The sequence below is a fragment of the Equus przewalskii genome, chromosome 3 (assembly GCF_037783145.1).
Source record: "Equus przewalskii isolate Varuska chromosome 3, EquPr2, whole genome shotgun sequence".
NCBI lineage: Eukaryota > Metazoa > Chordata > Mammalia > Perissodactyla > Equidae > Equus > Equus przewalskii.
In genome coordinates this window covers 7990795-8003455 of record NC_091833.1, presented here as the reverse complement: position 1 = coordinate 8003455, position 12661 = coordinate 7990795, and the positions used below count along the sequence as shown (strand labels likewise).

Below are 12661 nucleotides of genomic sequence, written 5' to 3'. Positions count from 1 at the left end.
GTGATCAGGTGATCAGATTCCCCAGATTCAATCCCGTTCCAGGCCTGGCAGAGGCAGAGCACCTGTGGGGACTGTGGCCTGGGGGTGGGTCTCAGAGGGGAGAGCTGCCCACGCCGTGTGCATTGGTGAGGGATGCCTGCACCCCACTTCCACAGGTACCAGGTAGCTCTCAATCCAGAGAGTTTTCTGCTGCCTCCGCCTTGAATCCATGTGTGTGTGGGTTCCCTCCTCCCTGTGCCTTGACTGTTACTTTCCCTGCTCAGAAAGCGGTCTTCATTGCTTGTCCAGCTTCCAGCTTCCAAAATGCTTCCATTGTGTTTGTCCCTGTGGGCTTGTGCCTTTAAAGACTCTATTTTACTATCCTTTTAGATGAATTTGGGGAGAGAGAGAAAATAAATGCAAGTTCTGATCGTTCTTCTTTAATAGGAAATGGCCAACTGCTTTTTTTAATGAACATTTAAAAACACGTTTACATGTGTTTCTACTTTTTGACAGCTGCATAACATCCCAGAGCAGGAATACTTAGTAAATTGTTTAACCGTTTACTGTTGTCACTCACTAGGTTGTTTCATAGTTCTTACTACCGTCAGTATCACTGAGGTGAACCGTTTGATACACATACGTCAGAGTTATTCCTAGAGAGACCATCGCTGGGACAACGGTCATCGATAGAGTCAGTCTTCCATATCCATGGATTCCACACCCACGGATTCGACTAACTGCGGATTGTGTACTATATTTATGATCCACAACAGTGGATACAGAGGGCCTACTAAAGGACATGAGCATCCATGGATTTTGATATCCACAGCAAGTCCTGGAACCAATCCCTCATGGATATCCAGGGATGACTGTATTCGGATATGTTTTGCTAAATTGCCCCCCAAGCATACTTGCACTAATTTATCTCTCACACCAGCTGTATAAGTTCCTGTTTTTCCATATCTTTCCAATACTTGGCACAACCACTAAAATAATAAGGATACAAATCCTTGCCAATTTCATAGGGGCAATTTGAGTGTGTGGTTTTAATTTTCACGAGTTAATGTTCATGCTTATTAGTATATTGAAACGACATTTTGTATGCATAAGGTTGAAAGGCTCTTGGAACCTGGGTAACGGGATTGGGGGACAGTGGACTGACTCATTGTCCCACACACACTCTTGTGCCCGACACCAATGTGCTCCCAACCTGCTTGCATAGAAGGACAAGTAGGACAGAACAGACAATGGTTTGGGGGATCTCAGAGGGTTACAACTTCCCCATGGTTTCCATGACCTTCTAAAGTGAGAACTGAGAACAGCATCGATAGATCCTGTGATCCGGCAAACTTAGTGCAGTCCAGCACTTTGGAGACACTTATGTCATTATTCTTGCTGAGGCCTGTGGGAACCAAAAAGCCAAGCTTTCCCAGGCAGAGAGCTTAGCCATTTTTGGAAAGGAGAGCTCACCTTCCTCTCTGCCAGTGAGTGCCCAGGAGGTTCCTTTTCAGAGTTATCCTCTTGTCCTCTCCAATGGCTTGCGTGCTACTGACAGATTCTACTTTCAGAAATGTCCTTTTAGGGACCGGCGTCATGGCCGAGTCGTTAAGTTCTCGCACTCCACTGTGGCAGCCCGGGGTTTTGCTGGTTCGGATCCTGGGCGCGGACATAGCACCGCTCATCATGCCACGTTGGGGCATCGTCCCGCTTGCCACAACTAGAAGGACCCGCTGCTAAGATATACAACTATATGCGGGGGGATTTGGGGAGATAAGGCAGGAAAATAAAGGAAAGAAATGCCCTTTTTATCTCGACATTCCCTTCATTAAAGCCTTTCAATGGCTCCCCATTGTCCGAGATGAAAGCCAGCTTTTCTTCACTTCGCACTCAAGCCCTCACTCCTCTACTCACCCATCCAACCCAAACGACCTCCCCAAGGAGCTCACAAACCCACCTGGCAGCACTGCTAATGTCCTGTCTTCTCTGTGCTTCCAGATCCTGCTCCCCTGTTAATGCCCAGTATAATCAGGAGAAGTAACAGAGAGTTTAGGGCGCTAATACGTATAAACTTTCTGGGTAAGAAAACGCACAAAACACTTGTCTAGTTAAGTCACTGTATTTCCCAAATGTCTATAATAAAATATAACAGTAATTTGAGGTGACTGAGACCTTTCCAGAATATGATTCAATCAACGTTTCTGGGCCTAAATTTTAATATATCTTTCTAATTCACCCATTTACCTTTTTTATTCATAGAAACCTGCAGGAAACCTTTATAGTTAGGACTAGGAAGCAAGGACTGGATTTAAAATCAGGCTATTGGAATTTAAATCAAAGAAATGCAAAAGCTCAGCGTTCACCTGAGTGTAGTACACTTATTCCCAGAGTTAAACAAGATCATTTTAGATGGCATACGAAGAAACTTTAGTGCGTTTGTATAATGGCTACATATTTGTTTTGCTGTGTATTAGAAAAAAATCCCTAATATCAAATCCATCATTTATTATTTGTGGCAGGAATTGCCAGCTGTCCATTAAATTCTGTCCTACCTTCTTTGGTGCACACATGCCAGCCTTCCTTGCAATTAGATTGGTCATATGCCAAAGTTCTTTCCAGTGAAATGTAAGCAGAAATGAGGATTGCCAGATTCACGTCTGGTTCAAAATGCCTGCCCCTGACCATGTTCACTTCCTTATGCTCCTCCTCTCTCTAGCTGACTGGAATCGACACCCATGAAACTGTTAGAAACCATAAGTTAAAGATGCCAAAGCCATCATAGTCTAGGTCACAGGCCGGCAAACTATGGCCTATGAGCCAAATCTGGCCCACCTTCTGTTTGCCCAGGTATTGTCTATGGGGCTTTTGCTACTACAGCAGAACTGAGAAGTTGCCGCAGAGACCATCTGAACCCCAAGCCTAAAATATTTACCATCTGGCCCTTTACAGAATAAGTTTGCTGACCCCTGGTTAGATCCCTGAATGACCATGTGGAGGACAGCCACTTTGTTGATCTGAACAGCACCCCAGTTCTTTGCATAAGCAGGAAATAAGCTCCTGAAATTCTGGGCCCATTTGCTCCCATAGTTTACCCCACTCTCACAATATGTTCTTACTCAGCAGGAGCTAAACTAGGCAGCCCCATGTGATCGCCTGATGCAGATGACCTGATCGCCAGTTGCTAGTGCTGTGCAAGATGACCAGTTATGCCCATGGGGTAGTGCTCCCCTCTGGGACCCACTCTCAGGTCAAAATTTCCCACAGGTGCTCTCCCTCACTCAGTCCTACGACCAGATTGACCTTTGGGAATCTGACCCCCTACTCACAATACAGCATTGTAGGGCTTGAGATTGGGAACGAGATGTGAGTTCTCCCCAGTTATCTGAGTATCAAAAGGAAGAAGTTCCCTGAAGCTCAAGGAAATGGCTGCAGTAACAATGACCCTCGAGGTAGCCAAGGCCTGGTCACCTGTCTAGGTGGTCATGATGCTGGACTAGGTTGTTCCTGCCCTTATATTAATAACTGTCTGTCAATGGTCCTCTTTTCCTGTTGAGTAACTTATTTTTGGGTGTACACATTTGTAAATCGATTGAAGGTATTATTGCTGCTATTTCCTTATCCACATCTGATTTTTACCCTTATTTTAATTTCTAAAAATACAATGACACATTTTCCATGCTTACCTTTAATTCGTGGTAAGTTGTAGAAGTCTTCCGTTTGTGGAAATGATGTAAAATTTCCTTTTTGAATGATTGTTTTCAATTAAAATGTATTAAACTGTTTAGGAAATGGAAAACTGCTAATAATAGTATAGATGGTACGTTGATATGACCAAAAATCATGATGTTATTATGAGAAGCAAAGAACATCAGAAATAACGTCAAAATAATGCACAAAAACAAAGTAACATCAAATAACATCCAGAAACATGACGTTATTATGAAAATAACTGAGGTTCCAGAAACACTGCTTGTGTCTAGGCTGCTTTGGAAAATGTGATGGGATGCTAGATTCACGGAATATTGATCCAGGTGGGATGGTGCATGAGAGGTCACCGCACCCATAGCCAGCCCTGCCTCTCACCTCCTCATTTCCAGAAAGGGTGCCTGAAAGTCACCCAGTTGGGTTCCCTGACCTCTGGTCGCCCAGTGCAGTGTTCTCTAACATGAAGGTTCTGCCTGGTTAATCCCACGATTAATAGATAAGGTCAAGTGAAGGGCGCAGTAGAAGAGCTTCTCATACTAGTTCAGTGCTTCTTCTAGTGTGTGCTTCCCATATCTATTGAGTGAATTGATGGAGATGGAGAGGTTTGGGGGGCTAATGTGGATCCCTCAGAGGTGTCTTCTCTCCTAAGACCTGCCCGACCACTTAGGAGTTAAGGCCAGTTTCTAGGATTTTACTCTTCATCTAATTCCACATGGGAAACCTCAGGGAGTTCCCCAAGGCAAAAACGATAATCCCAATTAACTGCCACTGAAACAAGAAGAGCTGTATTGCATACAGGTGATGTGACCGAGAGAGATTACACACGTAAAGCAAAACCGAGGTCTTCATGAGGTTTCATGCACTCCAGCCTCTCCTATCACTTCTGCGGAGTCATCATGAGCCAGGAATGGCCTTCCAGGCTGTAGCTAGACATAGCAACTTCTGGGAGTGGCTCCCTCTGTTTGCAGGATTGGCAGGTGTCACAAGTGGGCATGTGATTGAACAGTGGGGTTGGGAAAATAATTCACCCCTGCCTTTTATATTGTGCTGAGTCAGCACCCTACAATCTTAGACTATGAGCCAGGGCTGTGTGCCCAGGTTGCAAAGGCCAGCTGAAGAGGGAAAAAGGTAGGATGGTTATGTTTTAACAGGTGTGTGTGTGTGTGTGTGTGTGTGTGTGTGTATGCTAAGTGATTAGAGACAGCCTTGGTGTCTACTTGTGAGAACCACCCAGATTGTCCCATGTGGATAGAGACAGGGGTGCTCTTCATTAGGTTGCTCTTTGTTACCTGTGTTTCTTTCCTGGATAAAAGGGAAGAACACAGCCTAGGTCAATCTTTATAGAAGCAATGAGCTCTGGGGACTGACTCTAATACTGTCACAGAGTCCTCACCCCACCACAGGGCTCCCTCTCTGGCCTGCCACAGTGTCTAGAATTAGTATAAGTGAGCATCCCTTTTGGAATTTGTGTCTCCAGAAGCTTCATTCAGCTATAACCTACAGCCTTGGCCAAGAACCCGTGGGTTCTTTCTGGGGTTGTCATGTGCTTTATGCTGCTGGTTGCCCAGTTTTCCCTGATGTCAATATTGGTCTGGCCTGGACACAGGTGGGCTTGCCAATGACACTGAGAAAACAGTGTGAGGGTGGAGAAGGCACAGCTGCCTCTTTCCTGTGCCGGCCTGGAGACAGCCCTGCTTCACATCTGCCCCTTCCCCATTGGCAAGAACGGATCTCATGACTCCAGTTAATGTGGGGGGCCTGGGGCATGCGTTCCCGGATGGGCAGCATTTTCTCAGTGACAAGTCCACACTGGGAGAGGGAACCGTGAAGTGTGAGCCATCACAGCAAGCCCTCCACCACCTGGTCACCACCTCTCCCAGGAACCCCAGCACTCCTGGTTCCAAACAGCCTTCCAGGCAGCCTGAGGACCCAGGAAGACATGGCACTTTGAAGGGATAGAGGTGGCGGAGATCCTAGAGGAGAGAGATGACCTGAGTTCATCCACAGGGGAAACAATCATGTGCTTAGGGCATCAGAAAGTCGGTTTGTCAAAAAGTTTTGACACCACAGCTGCGTGGTTGAGAGTATGGCCCGTAATGTTATGCAGTTTTTATTCAATCCTCAGCTCTTCCTCGTACTTTATGTGTGTGTGGGCCAGTTCCTGACCATGTGAGCCCGAGGAGATAATAATATCAATTCACAGGGTTATTTTGAGAACTAAGTGAGATCCTGCAAACAAGACACTCAGCACAGTGTTTGCCACACACTCAAATGAATGTCTGAATGAATAAAAGTTTTCAAATGAGTATAAACTCTCAAAATACTATAGCCAGGAAATGGCTACGGAAATACTAATTACATGAATAATCTTTCAGAATTTTTCCTATGCAAAAAAAGATATATATTTTTACTGAAGTGGAATATTATACATAACTAGATTTTTTAAAAATAATTATTTTATTGAAATACAATTCATGTACCATAAAATTCAGCATTGGTTTTAGTATATGCACAAAGTTGTGTAATCATCACCACTATCTCATCCCAGAACATGTCTATCACTCCAAAAAGAAACCTCATACCCTTTATCAGTCATTTACCTTCCCTCTTCCCCCTGCCCCTGGTAATGGCTAACCTCCTTTCTGTCCCTGTGGATTTGCTTATTCTGGATATTTCTTATACATAGAAGCATACAATATGTGGCCTTTTTTGTCTGGTTCCTTTCATTACCATAATATTTCCAAAATTCAACCTTGTGATGAAGGAAAAGATTCTTGTTGTAAGAAGTATCCGTACTTCGTTTCTTTTTATGGCTGAATAATGTTGCATTCTTTGGATAGATCACATTTTGTCCGTCCGTTCATCAGTTGATGGACATACGGGTTGTTTCCACTTTCCGTTATTAAGAATAATGCTGCTATTTGTGTACAAGTTTTTGTAGGAATGTGTTTTCATTTACCTTGGGTAATTACCTAGGAGTGAATGCTAGAAAATACGGTAACTTTACATTTAATCCTTTTGAGAAACTGCCACACTGTTTCAAAAGAGCAGCCATAACTGTCTTATAGTCCTTTTTTCCCTTCACAATACATCGTGACTGTCTTTCCTTGCCAATAAATAGCTTTGGGCATCACTACTTTGAGTGAATGGATAGCGTTTCCTTAGCCAGCTGTACCAGAGTGTCTATAACTGGTTCCCTGTTGTGGGACATTTAATGATCCTATGAAACAGGCTTTGAGCATGTTCCTTGTCCCCCCAGCAGGTAAAGGACACTCTTCCAGGGGTACCCAGAGCACTTTTTATCCATTTTGGACCTTTCAGATTGCACAGCAATTCACCCCTCCCCCCCCCACACACACACACACCCTATCTGTCTTATCTATACACAGGGAGCTTCTTGAGGAGATGAAACATGTCTGGAATTCATCCTTGTATTTATAACACCTAGCACAGTGTCAGGCATTTGCAGAATGAATAAGCAGAATAATGAAGAAATAGAAGGATGGATGGATGGATGGATGGATGGATGAACAGATGAACAGAGCCAGGGACAGGGAGGGATGCAGTTTGTTGCCGTAAGAACAATCTGTCCAAAGATCCCTGCCTCTAGAGCTAGCGAGTTCCCTGAGCCTGGAGGTTTGTGGCAGGAAGCTCAGTCACCTGGCAGGAACATTGTAAAGTTAATTGGGCATCAGAAGGGAGGCTGGATGCAATTTAAGATGCTTCCAAACTGGACAGCATAGAGCTCTATGAAATAGAAGCCCAGGGAAGCTAAGAGATTGGTCCTCAGTTCCCCATCTGAGCAACTGCAGGACTGGGAGTTGCTCTGAAACTTTTCAAGTTGTTCTGGGAGCCCAAACCAAACTCTCCCCTTGTCCAAAAGCATCTGTTGCTTGTGTCTGCCTTTGGGAAGCTTACAGTCCACTGAGCTTAAAGTCCAGGAAGGCAGAAACTCTTATGTAACAAGTTGTTTAACCAGTCTATGGCTATCTGTAATCAGAGAGTTTACTCTGTGCCGTTTTGATGAAAGAGGGTACACTCTGGGAGGCGTTGCTTAGAGGTTCTGAAAAGGCCCTGACTGATCTTTGAAGGGGGAGAGTTTTCTGCCTGATTAGGCCGTTGGCTGGGAGGGAGGGAATTGAGGGGCAGGGCAGGGAAGGGCTCTGGGGCTGACTGCATAGCCCCTTCCAGCAGCGCTGAGTACTGCAGGCCCAGGAGCTGCTGTCCTTCCACGATGTGGCTCTTCGCTCTGGTCCTGGTCTCCTTGGCCACTTCTACAGTCTGGGGTGAGTCCATCTGAAATACAGATAGGGGGGCACATTGGAAATGCTGGTCCAGGGGTGAGGTGAGGGACACACATACAGGACAAAGGCGTGACAGCTCCGGTTCCACAGCAGCTGCCCTCCGGATGTGGGGCGCCCGGCCCAGACAGTCCCGTCCAGGGGAGGATAAACACCCAACTTCAGCTGCCAATGCCGCACGCAGGAGGGTACCAGCTAACCTCATGCCTCCAGATGAGGACTTTGAAGAACTCAGTTTATTTCCCCTTGAGATTTGTCCAGATATGGCCAAATCATGGAGAGTGACTTAGCAGAAAATAAATCTCAACTCTGGGGAAGAAGAGTGCAGGTTGGAGACCCAGCTCAGCCCTTAACTAGCTGTTTATCCTTAGGTAAGGTACTTCACTTTTCTGTGCCTCACTTTCTCTCTCTAAAATGGGGATGAGGACAGTACCTACCTCACTGAGCTGTTGGGAGGATGAAACACATTGTTTCTAAAGAGCATATTTTCTATTATGAGGAGAGAGAGTGCAAAATAAAGATTAATAACTGAAGTGGTGGTTTTGAAATATAGTGTATAGATAGAAATTTAAGGTATGGTAAGATCAACAGACAAGGAGCCGACTGCCATTGAAAAGAAGTTTTTTACACACAATTCCCAAGGTGAGGTGGAATGCCAGCACAAGGTGAAGCACCTGGAGGGTCAGGAGACAGAGGGAGGAGGAGGAATTGTGGGCAAGAGTTTTTATCCTGCTTGCTGTGAGAAGGAAGGGGTGAGGCAGCATAAGCATGTTTAGGATTTGCAAACTAAACAAACTGCTCTGGGGCCAGGGGGCGGTCCACAGTTGTCAGGTAAGTGGCCCTGGAGTGGTTAGGGCAGGATGATAGAGGCCTGGAAGTCCCTCCAGGGTCAGCAAGGCCCCTGATATCAAAGCACCAAATACAGAGCATAAAGACATGGTTAATACAAGGGTGCAGCAAGGGTCCTCAGAATACATCTTGTGCCATTTGATAGATGGAGAAAAAGAGACTCAGACAGGGAAATGTACTTGTCCAAGGTCAACTGGAAAATCACACTCAGAATCTATGTGTTTCTCCTGAATCCAGGGTCAGTGCTTTGTCCAGTAATGTCCTGACAGAGTAGGCGCCATCTGGATTTTATGTTCATTCTGGTGGAGTGACACCATGAGAGGCCTGGGAGTGAGTGTCAGGGCAGAGTAAGAGATAAATTGGGAGGGATAATTCCTTTACCAATGGTCATCTCCTGGCAAGTCCATCTCAATTCGATCTTCAGAAAGTCTATAATGGCAGCATGCATTTCCTCAGCTTCCTCATTTGTAAATGGGATATATGAACACCTACCTAGCAAGGCACTTGTGAAGATTAATTTAGCTGACCTGGAACACAGATCCGGCACATAGGAAGTGCTAGTACACAAATATTACCTATAACACACGTGGTAACTGCTGCTCTTAACACTATGGCTGATGCCTCTCACCCCATCGCCCACTTTGTCACCCTCGGCATCTGGCTTCTGTCCACTTCATCTCTCCTGAAGGTTAGCACTGGATATTCTTCTTTCAGAACAAGTCTGGGTTATTCTTTCTGCTCTGGCCGCACACTTTGAGGGAGATGCAGCCCTTTCGTCAACATCTAAAGGAGAGCAGTTGGGAGGACGAGAGGCTAGACATCATTTCCTACGAGGAACGCTGGAACCATGTGAGGACAGACAAGAGGAGGCCTGAGGGATGGGCATGCTCAGGGGTCTGCAAGGCCGCTGCCACATGGGAGCTCAGGACGGGCCACAGCAGGTAGAAGCAGGGCTGATGTGGAAGCTGCAGGGGAGGAACTTCGGCTCAGCGAGGAAGAGCTGTCTGCTCCTCAAGAACGGAACAGACGGGGATCTGACCCCAGTCTCAGCCCCTCTGGACGACCCTGCTCAGAGCCACCAGAGGAATCCTCCTCAAGCTGATGGTGTCACTCTCCCGTACTCTAACAGTTCATTCCTGCTCATTTACCCACAATAAAGCCCAGATCCTTAGCCTGGCATTCAAGGCCCTCCCAAACATGAACCTCTCTCACCCCAGGATTATTTTCCGCTCCCCGTAGACTCCCTCTGCCTCACATGGGCCATCACTCTTCCTCGGGCAGGCCTTGCCTTTTGCTGTCTCAGAGCCTCGCCTCGGCACATTCTCTATACCTTTATACCCCTCTCCCATCTCCAATTGCTCCGCCCTCCTCGACTGCTAGTCCCAGGCTCCAAGGTGACAGCCTCCATGATGACACCTATCAGAAGGCCTCACTCCCTCTTCTAACTCATGAAGGACCTTACTGGTCCCTCTCTCAGGACACTGACCACTTTCTTCCCAGCAGTAGGGTCGAGCGTGTATGTGGTTCATTCTCCCCACAAGGCTCAGAGCTTCTGAGAAGAGGAGCCGCCTCTTGTCCACCCTCCCATCCAGCACGCAGGTCAGCGCCAGGATCCTAGTGGATAACTGTCTCCAGGGCTCCTGAGAGCGCAACCCCAATGTCTGCTTCACTCCCAGCAGCTCTCCTCCTTGCATTTCCTTCTCACTTGATGCCGTTTTACCTCCATGTCCAATTTGCTCCTTAAGACAGCCCTGGGAGTACGGAAGGATAGTTAACCTCCTCTCCCTTTTACATAAGAAGAAACTGAGGCCTAGAGAGTTGAGGTGACTCATTCAAGGTCACAAGCTGAAAGTGGCAAGACTCCCAGAATCCAGGTCAAACCTTTCACTGCTGACATGTGCTCATTTCCTCTCGCTGTCCCGCAGGGCACCCATCCTCGCCGCCTGTGGTGGACACCGCGCAGGGCAAGGTCCTGGGGAAGCACGTCAGCCTGGAAGGATTTGCACAGCCCATGGCCGTTTTCCTGGGGGTCCCTTTTGCCAAGCCCCCCCTGGGATCCCTGAGGTTTGCTCCGCCGCAGCCTGCAGACCCATGGCCCTTCGTGAAGAACACCACCTCCTACCCTCCCATGTAAGCCGGGGGCTTTGGCATCTTTCAGTGGGTGTGCACCTCAAAGTGACGCAGGAAGGAGCCAAGGCCATCCTCCGAGTGGCTCATACTTTGTTCTGGAATCCTGAAGACATTGTAGATCCTTAGAGATACTCCAGAACTCTCGAAGCATTCTAGAGCCCTGTATTCAACACATGGTTGTTGAGCACCTACTGTGTGCCAGGCATGTTTGAGGTCTTGGGATCCATTAGCGAACAGAACCAAGATCCTGTCTTCATGGACCTTGCATTCTAGGAGGGGAGACAGATAATAAATAACATGCAAATTAATAAGTGAATTATGTCATATGTTAGAATATTTGATAAGAGCTTTGGAAAAAGATTAAAAGGTGAGCAGGTGAAGGCGACCAGGTGTAACGGTTCTGTTTATTCTCCTGTCTTGAACATTGCTATAGTTGGCAAGTAGGGTGAGCCAGGCAGCGTGTGGGTGGGGAGTGCTTTGGGATGTTGACCAGGCAAGTTCTCATCTCCCAGGTGTGTCTAGCCACCTAGACATGAGCAGAGGAATGGTGGATGTGTCCTAGTCACCCTGGCCATGTTGGGCAAAAGAGCCCCTCAGCCACCCTCAAGCCTCCATGCATCCATTTAGCCCTTATTCTTCTCAGCAAGGCATTTCTCGGAATCTCCAGCTTCCCACCTCTTGCCTTCTTTTCATTTCTTTCCTTTTTCCTCTTCTCTACTCTTCTCCCCTTCCTTTAAAAATTATATTCACTGTTTTTGTTTCTTGATTGTAAGTGTAATACATTCTTATTACAGAAATGTGAGGATGCACAGGTAAGGAGAAGTAAGAAAGTGAAAATCTTTTATGAATTTACCACTGGAGAGAACAGTGGCTCGTGTTTTAGGTTCTGTTTTCCAGACTTTCACGTGTTGCATGTTTTCTCTCTTAAAAATAGAACCACCCAATATTCTGTACCAAATTTAACATTTGTGTTTCTTTTTCACACTACTTGGGTATCTTACAATTCAACTCAATTCAGACGCCATTTACCAGGAGGTAGTATCAGATGCCACCGGTTAAGAACTCAGTCCCATAGGATTGCCCTCTACTTCAGATGCCCAATAAGGGTCCACGTTGTTATCTGTGCTTCCGATTGACCAGCTATAAATCAGACATTCTCATGACACCCTCCTTATGTTCCATTAATTTTCTATAACGGTTCACAGACCTCAGGAAACTGATTTAGTCACTAGATTAATGGTTTCTGAAGGATTTTAAAGAATATGAATCAACAGTAGATGAAGAGATTCATAGGGTGAGGCTGTGAAGAAAGCAGCTTCTGTTCTCATGAAGTTTGGGTCTGGCAAAGCGGCAGTGGGAGGCATTCTGGTTCACCAACCAGGACGCTCTCTGAGCCCTTGTCCATTTGTGTTTTTAAGGATGCATCCTTATATAGGCATGATTGATTAAACCTTTGGCCATTGAACATTGATCCAACACCCAGCACCTCTCCCTTCTCTAGAGATTAGGTGAGTGGGACTGAATTTTCTAAGCCTCTAATCACTGGTTTGTTTCCTGGCAACCAGCCCACATCCTTAGCTGAGGTCCAAAAGTCACCTCATTAATATGACAAACACACCTTTATGGCTCTCATCTCTTAGGAAATTCCAAGGTTTTAGAAGCCCTGTGCCAGAAACTGCATGAAGAACAAATAGATG

General features: G+C 46.2%; 1 protein-coding gene and 1 long non-coding RNA gene across 5 annotated transcripts in view; one reads left to right on the top strand and one right to left on the bottom strand.

The window, feature by feature from the left end:
• Positions 1 to 7637: 7637 nt before the first annotated feature.
• Positions 7638 to 11106, bottom strand: LOC139082445 (uncharacterized). The gene is made up of 2 exons (XR_011538449.1): positions 11004 to 11106; positions 7638 to 7980 (listed from the first exon to the last, which is right to left on the bottom strand). It is a non-coding gene; the product is annotated as an uncharacterized lncRNA (long non-coding RNA).
• LOC103567206 (liver carboxylesterase-like) overlaps positions 7838 to 12661 on the top strand; it is a 31813-nt gene continuing 26989 nt past the window's right edge. For 2 of the 4 annotated variants that reach the window (XM_070613667.1, XM_070613666.1), the window contains exons 1-3: positions 7839 to 7970; positions 9549 to 9683; positions 10760 to 10964. In XM_070613667.1, the coding sequence (XP_070469768.1) occupies positions 7919 to 7970; positions 9549 to 9683; positions 10760 to 10964 (392 nt within the window). In that variant the 5' untranslated portion in view covers positions 7839 to 7918. Of the gene's footprint in view, positions 7971 to 9548; positions 9684 to 10759; positions 10965 to 12661 lie in introns of all 4 variants that reach the window. The other 2 variants (XM_070613668.1, XM_070613669.1) reach the window with 2 other exon arrangements.